At 42.4% G+C, this 20,075-nt stretch overlaps 1 protein-coding gene across 4 annotated transcripts in view; it reads right to left on the bottom strand.

The window, feature by feature from the left end:
* Positions 1-2,799: 2,799 nt before the first annotated feature.
* Positions 2,800-20,075, bottom strand: part of cabin1 (calcineurin binding protein 1) — a 37,656-nt gene continuing 20,380 nt past the window's right edge. For all 4 annotated transcript variants that reach the window (XM_056376243.1, XM_056376244.1, XM_056376245.1 and 1 more), the window contains 8 exons: positions 15,977-16,140; positions 15,787-15,883; positions 14,971-15,654; positions 12,355-12,429; positions 8,129-8,387; positions 5,523-5,681; positions 5,234-5,436; positions 2,800-5,109 (listed from right to left, as the gene is read on the bottom strand). In XM_056376243.1, the coding sequence (XP_056232218.1) occupies positions 4,966-5,109; positions 5,234-5,436; positions 5,523-5,681; positions 8,129-8,387; positions 12,355-12,429; positions 14,971-15,654; positions 15,787-15,883; positions 15,977-16,140 (1,785 nt within the window). In that variant the 3' untranslated portion in view covers positions 2,800-4,965. The remainder of the gene's footprint in view (positions 5,110-5,233; positions 5,437-5,522; positions 5,682-8,128; positions 8,388-12,354; positions 12,430-14,970; positions 15,655-15,786; positions 15,884-15,976; positions 16,141-20,075) is intronic.

Raw genomic sequence — 20,075 nt, 5'->3', positions numbered from 1 at the left:
TCATCCTCTTTCCTAGCACAGACACACCACTTCCACTTCCATTTCTCATTGTATTCTCATGTCTGTCTGCGTGCTGCATACACTGCCCCTCTGTGAGCTCAGCTCTCTAACACCTACACACAAAGGTATGTTTTGCTTTTGTGCAGCTGTATGGATAACAGACCAGAAACCGAAAGCACATGTAATGCATGATGGGAGGATTTTAACAGTGGTGAAGAAATGGTCCCCGCGGCGCTGTGTCGCATCAGCAGTTAAATGTGCATAAAGAGATTTTTACTGCGAGAAAGTTTTTCCTGTGAAAATATTGACCCGCTTCTTTGTGTTGGGTCGATGCAAAATAAAAAGGACAATAACATTGTGGTTGTAATGATGCACTTAAAGATGCAGAGAGCTCTGTACTATCATTTTAGTATGTTAAATGCCCCGATGATGCAGCCACCCGCCCCCTCTCTCCCCAGTGGAACGTGGTGGCACAACATTGGCCTTGAGGAAGTGTGATGTGTTTTTATCCTCCTTATGTGAAACCAATTGTTGTGGAGGAGTTATTAATCACAGGTTCAGTGTGGCTCTCCTCACTTAAAACCGCCTTTGTGGGACCCGCGTGGGGGGGGGGGTCGCCTTAAAGTGTTTCACGGGGCAACAGGGCTCACGCAGCTTTTCGGGTGATGTTTGGGAGCAAGATGCCACGAGAAATGAAAAAGATTGTGTTGATAAATTCTCTGCAGATGACTTCAGCTCCAGCGGAGAGAAAAGTGTGTCGGTGTCAGAGCTGAGGTGTACATTTCAGCAGCAGCAGTGTCAATCCCATTACACACTGGGTCTGGGGGTGACAGGTGTGACTGGTAAAAGGCTTTGGTACATGGCCTGGGGACAAAGTCCAGGGACATAGAGGGATGACAGCGAGCACCATCTTATGTAACAGCCAGTCTGGGGCTGAGTTGGACTGGATGATACATCAGGGAGGTCGTGTGGAGGAGACTGATGGAGGCTGCAAACCATGGTGGGATTTAAATACGCCGTACGAATGTAGCTGCTTACTAATATTTACAGAGAGTGAATGTTCAAGTGTGATTGCAACTATCCTACAACACAAAATGACTGAGCAGAGATATCTTCAGTTATGTTTTCTGCTGATATCTCCTCCCTGCATCTACTGGCAGACCACCTTCAGCAGTGACGTTCCACCTCCCAGGTGTCAGTCTTTGGCCATTTGCTTTAACTGCACAGATCCCCTTGTGCTCAACAGTTAACAGCTGCCAATATACAGCCAGGGCCCGGGGATCAGACGGCTCTCTAGCAGCCCAATAAAGAGCCCCTGGAGTGGACTGACGAGAAATCTCACACCTTTCGCTCACATTAGCCATGCAGCATGCCCTTTTGATGCTTAATTGGCCACTTTGAGGGGTTTGTAGAGATAGCAGCCCCGTGGCTGGAAACAGGATGATGTCACAGGAGACTCAACAATCTCACAGGGCAAGAGAACAGGTCGATTATAGTTTGACTTTATATGCTTTGAGATGCTGCTACATACAAATAACATGGCACCCAGGCATATACTGTTTTTCTCTTTTCCTAACTAATGAGTGTGATATTGTTAGATATAACCCAGTGCATCATAACTTTTATGAATCATAGGAGTTATGAAAAAATAAGAATATAACAAAAAAAAAAGGGAGTTGAAATGTCTTGTCTGGCCTCTCAGGCCTAAACCCAGAGTGACCGCGATCTCACATGCAGCGACAAGGGGCCGGGTGAGCTCACATTTGGTCGACCACATAAGAAAACAAACCTCAAATCTAGCTTGCCTGGCAAAGGGGGCAAATGACAACTTCACAGCACTTCATAAGAAACTCCTGGAAGTTGCTAATGAAGACTAATGACTTCCCTCGTGTCGGAGACTTCACACCAGAGTGTACAAGCCCTTTGAGCACAAAGTCAATGTGGTCAGCGGGGTGGTCTGCCGGCTACAGGACTGCAGAGACTCCACAGCTCCACTGGAAGCATGGTGACAGGAGCGAGAGGCTTTTCCTGGTATTACGACTGGAGTTCAAGATAATTTAAAAGGGAGAGAAATTACACAAAGTTTCACTGTAATGAAACATTAACATCAACACAAGTTGATCCTTGTCATTGACAGTTTTAATCACCGTTGTCTTATATTGACAGAGATGTTTTTTTTATTGTGTTCCATTAGCAGCCAAAAAGAATTTCACTGTTACGATCAAATAAGAGTCTTTTACCGAGTGGTGGTAGCGATGAATGTATATAACATGGTTTCAGTTTCAGAAGCCACACAAGCTGAACGTAAACTTGAAAATGTTGTGCTGCCATGTCCATGGTGGCAAAAGTTACTGCTGTATATTTTTCACAATCACCTCCTACGATGCAGAAGACTAGCTGCATGTCCTGTAAGTGTGGGCCAGACCTGGAAGCATACAGACGCCTTGTAAATAAGTTCTTCCGTTTAAAATTCTTTTTTTGAGAGTCAATGTTACGCATCCTAACAGGATATTATATATATTAAATACAATACAAACATAAACGGGATGGGACTATAAACATTCCCATCCTGTTTATGTTTGTATTTAATGTTGAAGTGTTTTTATGCAGCCCTCTTGTCAAAGTCTCATTTAAAAAAAAACTTTCACCTGGTTAAATGAAAGGAATGAAGTCAATATAATATACATGTGATATTGGGGTTACAAGTGTGCACTGACACTGGGAAATAGTTAAGAAATACTCTCACATCCTGAGTAAAAATGTAGATTCATAGTTGAAAAAACTTTCACGACACTGGAAGCCCACAATTTACATTTATTCCTGTTGTGTGTATAAAGGCATCACTTTAAGACTGGAGCTGTAAACTGTGATTAAAGGTGGTCACTCTGGCAGTAAAATGTCAACCACATCTGCAGTGAATTATTAAGTGACGCAGTAGGTTTTAAAATACATAAATAATAGTAATAATAATAATAATAATAATAATAGATTGCTCATGCATTATAGTTTTCTGAAACACTGCACAGGCAACATGTTTTTTGTGCTTGATGTACAGGGAAGTTTGTCTGTGTCCAGTGGGGCACCTATGCTGCATTTGAATTCTTACAGTATATGAAAAATGCATCCAAGTTCTTAGATATTCTATAGGATAGTTATACTTGTGTTTTATATCTACAGATAATTATTATGTTGATTTCCAGCATCAGTGTGAATTGTGTGTTCTTATAATAAACTCGTAGTTATAGCAGTAACAGATGGTGCTATCAAACATCACTGTTTTTCTGCTGAGTATAAACAAAAGGCTGTCATATCTGATGTGAGGACCCCTGTGGGTTAATACTTGAAGTAGCACACAGCACAGTAGCACACAGAACAAATATGTGTTTCTCAAATATATTTTTGGTTTGACATCTATAATGCATTCAGTCCAGACATAGAGAACAGTTCCCCTCCAGCAGCCTGAGCCAGGGGAGTCGGGCTGAGCTGAAGCCTTTAACCCGGTCTCCTCTTTAGCTGTGGTACATTCCCAGAAGCTCAGCAGAACAATAGAAAACAATCTTACACCAAAAAAAAAAAAAAAGAACAAAAATAATGAAATTAAATACAAAACTGTTTTTTTTAATCAAGGGTGATAGTTTACAATTATTTGCATCTTTTTAAAAACTATTTTTAGACATCTTTCAAGAAAACATAATCAGTAAATATCTTTCTTTTTATAGAAAACAATCTGTAAAAAACATTCTATTGTCTTCCTCTGAGTTAAGCTAAAATTGTGACAAATTTACCAAAATGGTTTAGATGGAAAGGCATCTGTATTAGAAAGTCCTCCTCTGCATGCATTTCAATTCCACTGAAGTCAGGAAAGATCACGGAAAGTGTCTGTTAACGGTGAGTCGTTTCCTGAGTTGATTGGAATCAAAGCGACCCTCACCTTAATGTTTACACTCTCACACATGCACACACTTCTCCAGCTTAATACTCGACCCATTAAAGCCAAACACATCGGAAAGTTATTTGGATCGTGACACGTACAAAAGCTCATTTCTAATAACTGGAAACCCCATTTCTGTATCATTCAGATCAGTGCTGGTGACAGGACGTCCTCCTGGTAAGAACTGTTCCTCTTAGCTACAAATGCACACAAAACAAAAGAAAAATATATAGGACAATTATTTTTTTTTTTACAAGAAATACAGTAAGTACAAAAATAGCACAAAGTTAAGTGCTAACTGAAAAACATCCCAAATGTTAAGTGTAAACATTTCCAATCTGCTACAGGTTGTGAGGCTGTGTGCGGCCGTTAGCTTCACAGACGAACCTCGAATGCAGCCGATTGTCCTTATTTCACCTTTAAGTTCATTGAAATATATCATGTATCAAGGTTACGCATCTTGCCGATGAAAATTTCATGCCAAAGGAAACGATCGAAGTGGAGGACAGCAGGTACATGCTGCTGAGCGTCAGTCCAGACTGAGGCACCTCAGATTGGCAAGTTCTCAAGGATTTAGCTGCAGCGTTGAGATAAAAAGTTTGCACACAACATTGAAATAATGCATAAACACAGGACTGGTTCTGGTCGGCTTTAAAGGCTGACAGTCCTTCTTGCCGGATCCAGCGTACAGTTGGGTGCACGAGAGCTCAATAAGCTGATGTGTGATATGCATAAATGGCACATTACAGACATGCTGTGAGACTAAAGCCATCATCGTCTGTCATGCACACCATCACTGTTGACAAGCACAGCAACACAGTGACATGACAGGCAATGACAATACTGCATTTTTTTTTTTCAATTTGGGAGTGTTTCTTTTTTGTAATGCACGTGAGGGAAAAAAAAAACATCAACAAAGACAGCTGCAGTGACATGTACCATTCCTTTTTTTTTTTAAAGACAGGGGCACAGGGTTTGGCAGAGTCAGGCCAGGTTGTGAGAAGAGCTCAGTGTCAGTGTGCACACACCGGGCCTCAGATGTCCATGTAATCGTCCTCCTCGTCCGATTCGCTCTCCAGAGACGACTCCTGGCTGGACGTCTCCTGCACCTCCAGCGCCGGCTGGCTCAGAGTGTCCTTTTTGACTGTGGCTGCAGACTGAGACGACAGGATGACGTTCTGTACAGGAGCAGACAGCAGAGGGCACTGTTGAGTGCTGGACTAGACAAACGGATATACTGGGTCTATGGTTGTTTACACACACACACTCACAGGTATACATGTTTAGAGGCAGGCTGCATACCTTAAGTCTTTGTTTGGTTTCCTCTGAGATGCTGCCTTTGGGGGAGAGAAGCGTGGGTGTCGGAGGTGTTACTGTGATTTCTGGTGGGAACTTGGTAACTGTGGAAGGGATGAAAAGCTTTGGCATGTTGGGTGGAACACGGGAGCGAATTCGGCTGGGGTCTGGAAGCTTTGACTGCTCATTGCTGGCATACTGCTGCTGGTCTGAGACAGGAGAACATAAATATTTAAACATTTTCAAGGCTCATGAAGTCTTCTTTCTGTCATGCTTTTGATTCAAAGGGTCTGACCTGGGCAAGGTTGTGCGGTGCTACATGTGGCAGTTTCCTCCTGGAACCAGCCTGCTGCTGATTCTTGCCCTTGAGATACAGTGGCAAGTTTCATCTGCTGACAAAGGTGCGACTCCTGCTGTCGGTATGAAAGTCCCTCTGAAGGCTCCTCCCGCTCCTCTGTGGGCAAAAATAATACACCAATAAAATACATGTTAAAACATCAGCATCAGTTTTGTCAGAACAGAATTTACAGAAAATCAATTGACAACACTGCTAGCTGAGTTCAATGTTATCAGTCATGGAAAAAAAACATGAATAACAAGAAACGCCCACATTAACATTTCTATGCATTTTGCCAACAAGACTTGGAGCCTTGATTCTCTGTTTTATTTGATGGAAGGGGCTGAACTATTGAAAAGAATCTGTTTAAATAAACTATATGAAAGGAACTTTCTATGTAAGTAATGTGCTACACTAACAAAAGGATAGACTGTTTTCAGGACATAAAGATTACAGTATTTTATGTGAGAAAATACATCTTCACATTTTTGGCATTTTCACTTTAACTTTCAAGTCTCCATCAAATGGGTCCTTAAAGTTTACAAGTCACTATATGAAATGGCTGCATGTGAAATGAGTGTAAAACTCCCCCTGCAGCTCAGAGTGACACAATGAAAACAAAAATGATCTAATACTCTTCCAGGCTTCTCCATTAATGTTGCCTAGGAAACCATTACATAACACACATTGGTGCAGTGTGGCTTGATGCTAACCTGTGTCCTGTGTGTGTGTGTGAGAGTGTGTGTGTGTGTGTGTGTGTGTGTGTGTGTGTGTTTGTGTGCGTGCAAACTTGCTTTTGCATGTATCTGCACACATCCACAGAAACCATCCAGCCGGAGGTTACAGACATTTTTCTTAAACTCAATTTATTGATGTAATCAGTGTCTACGGATTGAAAATAAATGCTTTGAATTTCACTACATCATGGTTTTTTCTCTTTCTGATGACATTAAGCTGACAGGTTCAGTGAATTTACCACAGAGTAGATGTAAAAGGTGATAAAATTGTGCTCTGTTCTGCTGTGGCTTTCCAATTAAGGACTAAAAAACAGGATTCAGTGTCTCTGCCATGTTGCTGAGCTCTGACAGATAATTCATTAAAGGTTTGCACTTTAGTTTTAGTGGCAGATTTTTCACCTATAAATATCTTGATATAAATTCTGTTCAAGAAGAAACCGAGCCAAGAAACAAAATGTGAAACTAAAGAGTCTGTTAATAGAGAATAATGTGACATTGATATCATTTGTATTTTGGAATCTGTTTGTAGAGAGCAGCCTTACAGTCACTGATTTGAAGAGATTATCTAAATGTGAAGAAAATCATTGTTCCAAATCTAATCAAAAATCAAAACATAATCATGTTACCTGTCACGGACAGCGACAAATATGATTTTGTATTGACTTCAGAATTTTTGTAAGGGTGGATGATAAACATGAATATGTAAACATTTAATGTATGTGAATATATTTGTTAAATGTTTCCATCTTATCCATAAAGTACAGTGGTCCAGCAGCCATGTGATTTGCTTTTCCTTCGTAAATGTCACCTGTTTAGATGGTTCTGCTTGATTAAAAGAGTTTGAGTAAAGTCCTAATGGCGTTCATTTGTGTCACACTCACTCTCAAAAGAACAACTGTGTCAAGTTTGTCACCTACAAGGCATGTGGAGAAATCAAAGAAGTCAAATCTAGCTACGGTTTGAGAGATTGCAGTAAAAAGACCATGTCCATTAGCTGAAAATGGACAAAAACAGAAGAGACATCTGGATGAGAGCCAAATTCAATAGCTCCTCTTACTGAGCACTTATCTGACAGAAAAGAAATGAAAGCTGCCTCAACAACAACAACAACAGGATTGACTTCAGTGTCTCCAAATGCTGTTTACTCTCTTTACTCCCTCTAATGACTCAGCTGACCTCATACAGGAAACCAAATGATTATTAAACATGACAAATATCAACTAAAACCAATAACGAGAAAGAAGGGGTTCAAATATTAAGAAGAAAGCACCACCAGATACTGTATGGTGGAGATTCAGGCTCACTGGTTGAGTAGAGAACATCAGAGGAACTCTGGCTGAAGTCTGGGTGCAGGAATTATATCTTTACATATTTAACATGACAAACAGCATATTTATCCACCAGAATATTCATTATGAGGATCAGCAATTATTATGCCAAACCCATCCAGAAGCTTGTGTAGTAAGAAAAAGAGTCTCAATCTGGTGGACACTGATTTTTAAAACTCTTGTTGGGGGACTGACAAAACCCAAAAGGCAAAATCTAACCAGGCCAGAGTTTGCTGTTACGTAACAGATCTGTGGAAGTCCACAGGCGCCCCCTGCTGGTCTCTTGGACTGTGGGGAGCTTGTCAAACTGAACTGACAACTGCAAAAGCTCCACCTCAGCAGCAGTACAATTTCAACAAAAAGAACATTTCATTTTTTTTAAAAATCACTCCAGCATTAGTGAGAGTGCAATAACTTTTGTTATGGTAGATTTAACTGTGGCAAAAACACTGAACAACCATGTAGTGGTGAAAGATGGTAGGAATGAAGGCCACTGTACCTGTGTGTGGTAGGAAAGCCATGGCTGCAGCAGGGTGGCTGGCTGCTCTCCTGTGCTGTGGCTGATCGTGGAAGCTCGAGGCTTGAGGTCTGGACAGCTTGCTCAGGGGCTCATACACCACTTTGGCTTGGCCGTCCTGGGTGGACAACGGGTGGCAGGTGGAGTGGCTGAGCAAGACGGGCGTCTGCAGGGAAGCCGGGAAGAAGATGTCTCGGTGATCCTTGGTGTACTTAGGTGTGGTTGGGGCATCGCTTGCAGACTGTTGGAGACAGAAGAAGAGCAGTGCCTGTGAGGCGGTGTGACTGACCTTGGGCATCCATCTGCAGCACGAACCATCCTCTGCTCAGGTAGATTAGACAAGTGCACATCCTCTTCCCCGGAGAAAGAATCTGGTTCGAGACTCAGTGCCAGAAAAACGGAGTGAGCCACAGTCGATACCACGGCACTTTTCAAACAACACGCATCAGCATTATTAGCCTTGGCTCTTGCACAAAGTACTGATATCCTTTAGACAGTTGCGATGTCGTTCCCCTGGGGTTTTCAGAGGCTTACTTGTGTACAGGACTGTGTGTTGGGTGCTGGCGAGGAGCACAGCTCCACACCACATTACATCCCTCTGAGCCACTTTCCAGGGTGTCCTTTTGAGGACCACTTATAAACACAAAAGCTGCACAAACAACCTGTGACAACAGCCGCCCTGCTCCCACGGCCGCTGTCATGGCAACACAGAGGAGCACAGTTAAAAGAAGTGAATACACCTTCTCTAGTTTTCAGTTTAAAATGGATGAAAAGTTGGATGAAACGAGTCTTTCTAAGCCTTAAAATCCAGTTCTTCGGTCTTATGTATCAACTGTGGCAAAATCTAATGAGCTGAAGAAATAATAAATTTTATATTCAGTGGAACATAATTGCACTGCCATGATTATACCAATTTTTAAAAAGTAATTATGACTTCAAATGCCATACAGACTTCTGAGTCCCAGATAAATTTGATTGGTCAAAAAAAGCCTTGAGGCAGTGTTCAGGGCCACATTACGCTTGTGTCACGACAAAACAACCTCTGAAAGATGCAGTATGTTAGCACAAGATCATCTGGCAGTAACAGAGCTCTCGTACCATTTTTCTCAGGCTCTCTGATGGGAATTGAAGTCAAATTGTGTTCTGAATCATAGCTGTTTATGATGAAGCTCCCCACGGGATTCACACAGCAGAGCACAGGCAAATCAAACAAACAAGAGTAGCCTTCCAAAACCTCAGACGGCAACAAATCATTCAGTCCAACACGGAGCAGCACAGCAGCTTCAAGCATGCACCAGCTCCAGAGCAGCTCTGATGATTCATATCTCATGAATTAAACATCGCAGACAAAAGACACCAACAAGTCAGCTGGATCATGTGCATTACAATAACACTGTACCTGGGAATATTGCAGCACGTAGCATGAAGCTGGTGTGTAGGTTCCTCAAGTTGTTCAATGAGAGGTGTGAGTGGGCTGCTGGCAGCCAAACTGAGGTTCCACAATGTGAATTGAAAGATGGTTCTTTGCAATTATCCAGATTGGGCTTTAAATCAGATTAGAGCAGCTGTAGATGTTGTGTACAGGTTGGGCCATCTTTCCAACACAATTGAAAGACCGGCCAACCGAACATTTTAATTAAATTGCCTGCCCAAAGGGAACTGACACTGCTGCTGTTTTGTGAAGCAAACGTTCAGTCTTTGATGAATAAAACTCAATAATATTCTTCAAACTTTGCTCATATACAGAGGGTGAGACTGCACTGTTTTAATGAAGTACCTCCAGTAAAAATATATCCGACAGTCGCTGCTTGACAGTAACAAAGAGCACAGGTCATTTACCCTAAACATTGCTCTCTCCCGATGTGGCATCAAACAAAGCACAGAGCAGCAACAAAGTCGATTTCCCGCCTCAGCACTTGACAAACTCATCTCCCTCTGCCCTTATGGGCGCTTGAAGGAATGTGTGAATCTGTAAGAATTTTTTATGTCCACCGCCTGAGAACTCCAACGTGCCTATTCACATTTCCCACTACATTCATGTGTAACCAAATGCGAACCGTGACATCAGCTTATGGCGGCAAAGTAATTACACTTAAACAGCAGTTGACTTAGACTGCAGAGCGAGCTCTTATGCAGTAACACCCTGTCATACAAGAGGCTAAATATCATAATACCTGACAAGACAACAATCATGCTATGTACACCTGAAATAACAGCAATCATGTTTACTTGACAGTAGTAGTAATTTCATCTGTGATTTCATTAATTGACACTTATTTCTATTTAAGCATCTTCAATATTTTTGAGAGACTCTGCAGAAAGTATTGAACTCTAAATTGTATTTATCTCAAATCACATTTTGATGTAAAGCATAATTACATGGGAGTCAAATGCATTTTAATTTGAAATAAAATAAGACAAAGCAATTTCAAAATGTGCATCAAGATATCATCGAGATCTAAACATATAAAGTTTCAGTAAAATAAGATTTTCATTCCAACCAGGTTTTTACATATTTGAGAAATGTGGCTTGTAGCTCTGTGCCTCATCTGCACCATTATCTCCATGTCGCGTGTTTATGCGTGACAATTAGACAAAGGGTTGAAAAGATGAAACAAGCAAAGACAACAAAAGCATCATGCGGAAAATAAGATGATATGATAAGCGAAGAAGGAAAACAGATTTATTTTGCCCACAACTACTTCTCATGAGCCTGAGGTTTCGGGGAACAACACCGTGACAACAGGATGTGGGCATAGAGACCCTTGATGACTGTGTGGGTAGGAGGGGGAGTCACCGACACAGGATTTGGCAGCGCAATTAATGATTCGATAACAAATATGAAGAAAAAGCGCTAGCTGAACCTATTATATTTACTGCAGTTAGACAGTTATTTCATGTTTTTAGATATTTCCATTCGTCATTTTGCCTTGTAAATCATATGCACATTGTCAGTGCAAAAAAGCCACATGCATACCGATGCTCAGCTGAAACTGATGACAAGTTTGGCAACTAGCATGTGAGGCTGAAGAGACAACAGGGTGCATTCACATCACGCTTTGGGCTATATTTAGTACTGGCAGGCTGGAGTAGGATAGACTTGAGTAAGTCTGGGAATTACCAAGTTACTCATTGGTTTGGCACGTTTTACTACAGATGCTGCATGTTACTTTCCCACGTATGACACGACAACAGAACATCTATCCTTAAACTGGCTATTATGAGCTACATCGCAGACAAGTAAAATTAGCATTTAACCTACTTGGATTGGCAGATGGGTGGGATAACATGAGGACAACTCAGTGCAACAGAGTCAGTTCTACAGCAGTAATATGTGTAACAGTGTAAATTATACAGCAGTAATATGTAGTATTAAAATAACAAAAAGACATGCTAGACCTCAAGAGTCAATATGTGAAACACTTGAGACTGTTTCTGTATCCCTACGTTCACTTCCGCAGGGTCTCTGCTATAAAGGGGGTCTCTTTCCTCTACCTATCCCCTTTACAACATCATGATCAGAGAAATTTCCATGTTTTAGCCTGTTAAGAGCTCAATTTCTATCTTAGTGTCATTGAATGAGTGTAGTGGTCCAGTTACATGATCGCAGTTGATTAGAGGATTTTGCTATTTGCCTCTTTTGTCAGGTATGTTTTCTGTGTTTTAATGTGCTGGTGTACTCTATGGGAGAGAGACTAAACGGAGATCACCTCCAATTATATCCTGGTCTCTTCATCAAAACACAACACACACAACGCTAGGCACTAACCGGTCACGTCAGATAGATCATTTTTATCTTGATTGGTAAAGCGTAGGTTTATCATGCAGGGGGATAGACTTTAATTAACCCTGAGTGTGTCAGTTCAGCGCAAATCAGAAATGATCTGTTTGGCCAAACTTTTACCTGCTGCATTCAAAAACCTTGTTTTTATTATTATTTATATTTCATGAGGGCATCTTTTCTTTTGCCATTATTTTCAAGTCTAATGCTGCTGCTGTATCATAAAGGCTTGAATCTTTTAAGCTTTACAATGGAAATCCGATTCCATTACATGAGGGAAAAGACATATGTGGCATCAACTTGGATAAAAAAGGTATACACAGAATGTACATTCAACTCTCTCTATAAACTACATAAATGCACAGGAGGGAGAGAAGTTGTGGAGGTAGCAGAAAGATGGCAGGTGAGCTGAGTTACATTGTTTTACCTGTCTTTGGGCAGAAGTGGCCAACTGTATCTGACAGAACTTCACAGCTTGGTCCAAAGCTACATCCTCATCAACCTGAAGAGAGAACATGCAGAACAGGGACATTAGGTCAGAGCAACATATCTTCACACGCTCGTGGTTATATTCCACGGTGTCAAATCTTTTCACACTTTTGTCTCTTTCATTTCAGTAAAACGTCCTCAATCAACACTGGAGCAGCATGTGTTCAGCTGCAAATTCATCATACATTTCTGAAGCGAACTCTCCCGTGTCTATACCATGTTACATCTCCACATTAATGCCAAACCGACGACAAATTCTTCAGATTCTGTCTGAGCGCCAGTGGGATTTTCCTCTGAGCTTCTCCCTCTGATCATAGCACCAGTGAAGAAAGACTCACATTAAGGCCCAGTTCAGTGAGTGGGTGTGAGAGAGTTGGCAAGCTGAGCTACAGCCCAACATCGTACACTTAGCAGTAATCTTGTTCACACAGCTGTTATGTTCCCTCCAGCAGTGTGTTGTATGCAGTGGTTCAGGGAGCCCCGAAGGGAGGGATTTTACAGCAGCCTCATTCCAGATTTAAAATTATGCCGATTGTTAAATGGACTGAGTCAAGCTTCAGCGCATCACAGAGGACAGCCCTCTGCTTCAATTCATTCTAGCTCACAGCAAACTTTCCCTTTCATACCACACACACTTGCCCGCTGTGATTTCTAAATGTCACATGATGATTACAATAAAACAAGACATGTCTATCACATTTCTCTAGAATAGAATCATTCACATTATGTGACAGGACATACTGCATTCGATAGTATTGTGTATATTAGACTTAAAAAAGTGACTGCATCAGACTGGAGGAGAGAAGCCTTCGGGAGGGGAGTGGTTGGAGGACCAACATGGTGGAACTGCTACGCTGTCATTAACACCCACAAGCTATCATTTGAACACATTGTGAGGCAATGCTCTGGGCCATAAAAATACAGAAGGGCTGCTGGCATGATGATACGTAGCTGGCTTCTTTATGGATAAAATTGAGCAGCATTTATGCTTCACTTGTCAAGTTGAAAATACTTTGATGGCAGGAAATGTTGCGTCTGTCTAGAACACATGATTTAGCAGCTCTTCGAATTTTTACCACCTTAACAGTGAGCTGAAAGAAAGGAAATCATCAGACTGAAATACGCAGAGGCACTGACAAAACATAAACAAGAATGAAAATGATGCAAGATACAGATTTAAAGAACGACTATGTGCAGCTGTGCAATGCAACAGACCATAAAACCACAAAGCATCTGCTGTTTGTGCAAGTAGGTGCACACACACAGAAGATGCTTCTGGAAAATGTCCAGACATATTAATTGCATAACTCATTTTGTTATAGGAAACATGTCGTGGCTTATTCTGGTTACTCTATCTCAGGGTGTGTCTGAGAAAATATTGTCTTTGCTTTCTCTTAAAGAGCACAGAAAAAAAATCTTAGCTGTAAGCCAAGCACCTAAAAAAACAACTGCTGCTGAATCTCCTCAGATTTCTTCTTTCTCCTCCTCTACTGTCCCTCGCCTACTGCCCTCCCACTCCAGCTACAGCGCTTTGGCATTACACAGCCAGTGACATCGCAACTTCTGTAGGGCCAGCATTGATCTTCAGCTCAATATGGCTATATAAGCTGATGTGGGCAGCTGTGCAACTACATCATCAGCAGGACAGAAAGCACTGAAGTTGGACTTACTTTCAACAACTGAGGAACATTTGCTCTGAAGAGACTTCTTTGACACTTCCTTCGCAGGAGAAGGTTAACATAATGATTTTCAGCAGCCCTTTCCCTGCTTCTACTTTAGACTATGGGCAGTCGTAAATTACTATAAAATGTATAATATAAAATTCATACTATAAATTTTAAACACACATATGCTTAATGGACATAAGGCTTCAAATTTTGCAATAATCTTATAATACAGGCAGACCTTTGTCTCTGCAATGGCGTGATGCCACATATATTTTTACTCTTTGGCATCAGCTCTAGTGCCATTACATTAACAAGGCTTTCACCATTCATTTGTATGAGAGCAAAAACTGGCTGACATAGACACTATAAAATGATTTAGCACTTGCTTTTGAATTCAATCTCCGTGCCAATGACTGCCAATTTCTAAATTGTGTCAATGCAGTGATTAGATGTATAAAGTTAACAAGTTTAATTTAAAACATTAAATCAACGACTGATCTACTGCAGCTCCCCACCTACATGTGACAACATAAAAAAAAAATACCCAGTGGTGCTACGTTTAGAGTCAGCAACTTGTTTCATAAGTAACAGCAGAGAGACCAAAGACACAGAGGTTGAATGTGGGTTACTGAGAGTCAAAGCAAAACCACACTTTATGTGCTGGATGTGTCGCAGTGTTTGAAAAGAGGGAAAGTCCCTATTCTACCGTGGGTGTTATGTTACTAATTCAGTTAGAAGAGGGGTTTCTCGAGCCCAAATTATTTTAGGAGGGCTTATATCAAGAACGCATGACTTCGCAAAATAACAAAAAATTATAGCAGCACATACACTGGCAACACTGTATGTGTACATACATTACTGGTGTGGTACATCATGAAGAAGTATACCTGTTTTATGAGCATATAAGTCTCTGACATGATCTTCTCAATGCGTGCCAGGTCGTAGGTCATGACTTTCTGGCCTTGCTGCCACACCCTGTAGGCATCAAGCAGTAGGGTTTTTCCAGACTCAACGTCCTCTAGAAGCTTCCTTTTCCTGTTTGGCCTTCGTAGTAAACCCTGTTCAGCCCCACTGGCAGCCAGAGTGACTTTGGGTGCTGAGGCTTGGGGCTGCTGCTGCCTGGAACTGATACTTAGCTCCTCCAGAGATAGCTCTGCTGTCCGGCTGCTGTCAGTCACTTTCTGCTGAGGCTCCACAGCACTCAGGGAGGTCTCAGCCTCTGTTTGGTTGCCCTGAGAATCAATGGTGGTAGTGGGCTTCCTCCAGTGGCCAGTGTCCAGCTCCATGGGTTCCTCTGGTCCTGCTTTGTGCTCCTCACTCCCAGCAGTCTCCAACTTTACAGGGTAGCTCTCCTGAACCTTACTCCCTTTATCTGTGGATGGTGGTGGTGTGATGAGTTGTGCCTGTGAGGCTTCCCTGGGTCCTGTGTCGGTGGCACAGGCTCCCTCTGTGAGCCCAGGCTTCTTTGGCAGTGCATGCTTGCTGTCCTCTGAACTGGGCCTGTTGGATGTGTCCGTTGTGGTCATCTCCCCCATGGAGGATGCAGGCGCTTTGAGAAGCTGCTCAGACACCTGAAAGAGAACAGAACCTGTCAAAACATGAAGTGGTTGCATGCCAGACATCTGAAGCACTGAGTGGCTCTCAGCTCTTAGTGTGTGTGTGTGTGTGTGTGTGTGTGTGTACAGTGAGTTGTGCTTCCTTACCCCAGTGAGACTGTTCAGATTGTCCTCCAGGACTTTTACAGTTAGGAAAAATGCTCTCTTGGCCAAAACCTGGCGATCAACATCCCGTAAATACTTCCTTCATGGAAGAGAAAGAAGCAAGGTGAGAAGTCATGAAACAAATACGTATCACATAACAGAAACTGCAGTATCATACGACGTTGGTCCTTACTTTCCCTGGTCAGGGGTTCTCTGCAGCATGAAAGAAACTTTCAGCAGAGTATCGTGATCCTTAAGCTGAGACAGCACCTCCAGCAAGAGGACAATGGATCTGTTCATATGAGATGCAAAACTTCCTGGGCGATCAATCTCATCTACTGGAATACGCCAGATGCCCTGGAAAAGATGAGAAAGGGAAAACCAAGAAGCAGAATCAGGAGTTCAGTTAGACTGTGCAACAAACAAAAGGAAAAATATGTTTTCAATAAACTGCTAGAGGGACATGGCACAGACACTCTTTTCTGTGTGGCCTCAACTTTTCGTTTGACAGGAACTTGATTTCAAAACCTGGTTCAGCTACAAAACATTCAAAATTTGGCAAGGAGGCCAAATGGTGTCTCGGAGGAACTGTCTAAAGGTAACTGGTTTCAGATTTGAGTGGATGTCAATGAGCCAACAGGCTAATTTGTGAATTTCTGAAAGTTTATATTTTTATGGCTGCACTCTGCTGCTACACCAAGTTTTCAAAAGGTGTATGGAGGGTATGACACACAGAAACAATGAACAGGGACACAAGGAAAAACAGAAAGGAAAAAAAGTAGAGGAGAAATCAAGAGGAATTAATGTGAGTTAAAAACATAGCATTCAAAGCAGAGAGCACTAATGAGGGGATGGAGAGGCAGCAGGAGAGATCTTGCGAACTGGCTGGCCATGTAGGAGGTGGGGAGGGAGGGATGGGGGGGGGGGGTTCTCTCTGGGCACACATGATAGGCAGCCTCATTAGTGTTCAGCTCTGTCCAAGCAATGCAACAGACCCGCAGACCGGCTGCCAACAAGCAGTCCTCCTTTGCAGAAAGCGTGATGAGGTGTTTTTTTGATGGACAAGTCCACCTTTTCAGCTAGCACATGTCCTCTCAGCAGGTGAGGCGAGGCGAGGTTCTGCACTCTGAAGCTACTGATGCGAGTGCAGATGGTGGCCTAGGCTGTGTGCAGCCGTAAAGCACATGGCACAGAGTACGGCTGCGGCCTCAGAAAATGTGTGTGAGACAAAACAAAGATGACCATATCAGGATGGAACAAAACAAATGAGATGGCTCTATCAGCCACTGAAGGCACTGGGGAGGCTGATGCTCCTCCTAATGGACAGCTCCACATTATCACATGACATTTTCAAAGCCACTGGAGAGGAACAAAGCAGGAGAGAAAGGAAAAATAAATCAAATCAAAACAAATTCCTGAGGACAGACTTACAGCCTGCTCACTGAGAAATTGCCTGACCCTAAAAAACCCCTGCCTCTTCTCTGTAAACCCAAAACTGCCCTGAAAACTCTTAAATCAGGGATGCAGTTTTCATTCTTAGTTCAAGGGGGTGACTAAGTCTTGGTTAAAGGCATTTTTTAAGATTAATTTGTGAATACATGTGTTCATTAATCATTTAAATTATGTTACAGGATCCAATTTAAGAATGTGGAATGATCCTAATTCACACCCAGTGGTTCTGAAGACAGAGTGTATGGCTCCAACGCCTGTGTGAAAATGAGAAGATTTATTATTATATGATGATGCAATCAGGCAGAGCTTGGGAAGGTTTTAACCTTTCAATGCACAGATTACTAAAAGCCTGTAACAGGAGTGGGACAAGTATGATAAGGGGGTGGGCTCAGCTCACTTAGAAAGACATCTCTAATGGAGGAGAGTTGTTCTTCATCAGACAACCATCCAACCACAGCAAATCTGTTTAGGGAAAGCAGAGCCATGGCTTTATACAGATTATGCTGTAGCACAACAGCTAAAGCAGATTTGTAAGACTTTAACTGCAATGATTTTAAGCATTTTTCCCCCTTTTTATGAGCAAAAAAAAATATGATCACTGCTTGATATCTGGAGCAACAGCTTTGGCACGGATGTGGCCAATACATCACGCAAGAACCAGACAGAGATTAAGATGCAAAACTAACAAGGGATGAAAAAGGGATAAATACATGACAACGGAATCCCTTGGTACAAAAGGAAGCTGATCTTTCCTCAAACTATTTACAGGTTCACAAGAATTTCTTTGTTTGTTTGTAGAGAAAAAAGGACAGAAATTAGTCGGTGGACAAACCTCATTATGAAGTAATTGTAATCAGTCACTTATTTAAGTTTTACGAAGGGATAAAGCAAAAAGACAATAGAGAGCAGGGACTATGTGCTGACTGTCCCTCTACTTCCTTGTGTGCCAAATCAACATGCTGGCTGTTGCAGGGAAATCCTCGACCTGTTGTCTCAGCTACTTCATCTTCTCATGTCTTAACATGCCATCAGTGACAGGCAGAGGCCCACAATATGAATTGCAGGAAAGTTGCACACTCTATTAATATGTCTTGAAGCAACCAGCAGTCACTACAGAATCTTTCTGGCAACTACAATTTCACTATTTTACCAGCTAGCTACAACTTTAGAGTAACCATCAAGATGGCTGGTTACCTGCTAATGCTACCAGCCCCTGGCAAGTGAGTGCAACAACATTCTTCTCTACAGTAGTGTAACCTCACATGCAGACATCAGAAGTAGAATTAAGAGCCTCAGAAGGACTAATTTATTTTGCAGTATTGTACCACTGTACATGAGTACCACTCTAAGTATAACACTAACTCTGCACACACAACAAAAATTAACAGAACTTATGCTCGATTTTGTAAAAATCAGAAGGAAAGAGAAGAAGCGACTCACCATCACCAAAGAAAGCTACTCCCCGGCACCTGTGTTAGTACTCTTTCGGACAGTTTCCTGCTGGCAGTAGCAGCACCAGCAGCGCCTCCACCCTGAGAGAGGTTCACGCTCTGAGAGCAAGGGGTGGGCTGCATTTGGGTGCTAGGGCAGTGAGAGCAGTAGGAGAGGAGAAGAGGGAAGCACAGCTGCACACGGGAGGACAGGAATAGAAGAAGAAGAGGAGGAGAATGGCAGCTGCCTTGGCAAGAGGAGAAGTAGCTCTGGAGTCAGGGCCTATAGGCTCAGTATGCCACTGACAGACAAGCTGACTCGTTCCTCTCCTGCTCTCAAACACTGCCATCTCAAAACAAAAACACCCACGCACTCCATCTCCGCTCTCCCCTGACCCCAGCTTGCTGGAGTTCTTTCCCCCCCGCCTCCCTTGCTCTCTCTCGCACTATACACAGCATACAGCCAATCGTCGTTGGCTTCTGCCAGCCAATCGGAGGCAAGCGCAGAAACTCCCGCCCATTAGTGCACACCCACACAATACACACACAAACAGAGGAGTGAGAGAGAGAGAGTAATGAGGAAACAGAGCGAGTGCAACAGAGAGAGGAGATGAGCAGAGCGAATAAAAGCCAGGGGGAGGGGTAGAGCGTGATCACCCTGAAGACTGAGCAACAGGAAAAGAGCTAGAGAACATAAACTGGCTGAAAAATGAACTCAGTGCAATAATATCAATGCAGTGGGATGTATGAAGAGGATGGCACACCAATGGTGGGAAAGAACCAACAAAAAGTTGAGGGAAAAAACACAGGTTTGCATCGATAAAGCCCCCATTAACCAAAGAAAACACAGGCTGAAGAACAGAGCTGCCTCAACAGATAAGACACACAGTATTTTCTCAGCCAGCAGTATAGTGACAACAGCCCTCACCTTTTTCCCTTTCCTCTCTTTCAACTCTGGTCGTGTCCCTCTTGCTGGTCACCATAAACATACTAAGCAAACACACCTTGTTTTTCCTGCTTCCTGTTGTGTGAGTGAGGAAAAAAAACTGCTGAAAAATGTCAAGCTCAGCCGAACACAAGAGCAGAAGAAGGCAATGGAAAACATACTGGCAAGCCAGGGTTAACCCTCAAACATGCAAATCAAAATATCAACTTCTATAAAATGTATTCATTGGGCCAATACTCCTCCCCAAAGAAAAAAAAAAATAAAAAACAAGGTTGAGTGGAGCTCCACCTACAGCAAATTGCACAGCTGAACACACAAATGTTTGAGTCATACATCAAAACAAGGCAAGTAATATAAGTGTAACAGCTCCCCCGAAGACTTTGCTGGCCTAATATAACAAGACGCTGAGCCCTACCTATAAACAAAGTTGCATTCAGGCAGTTGAATCAAACATGAAAGCTTGT

Source organism: Seriola aureovittata, chromosome 5 (assembly GCF_021018895.1).
Source record: "Seriola aureovittata isolate HTS-2021-v1 ecotype China chromosome 5, ASM2101889v1, whole genome shotgun sequence".
In the NCBI taxonomy this organism is placed as follows: Eukaryota; Metazoa; Chordata; class Actinopteri; order Carangiformes; family Carangidae; genus Seriola; species Seriola aureovittata.
The sequence above is the reverse complement of the archived record's forward strand: the minus strand, read 5'-3'. Positions and strand labels throughout refer to the sequence as shown.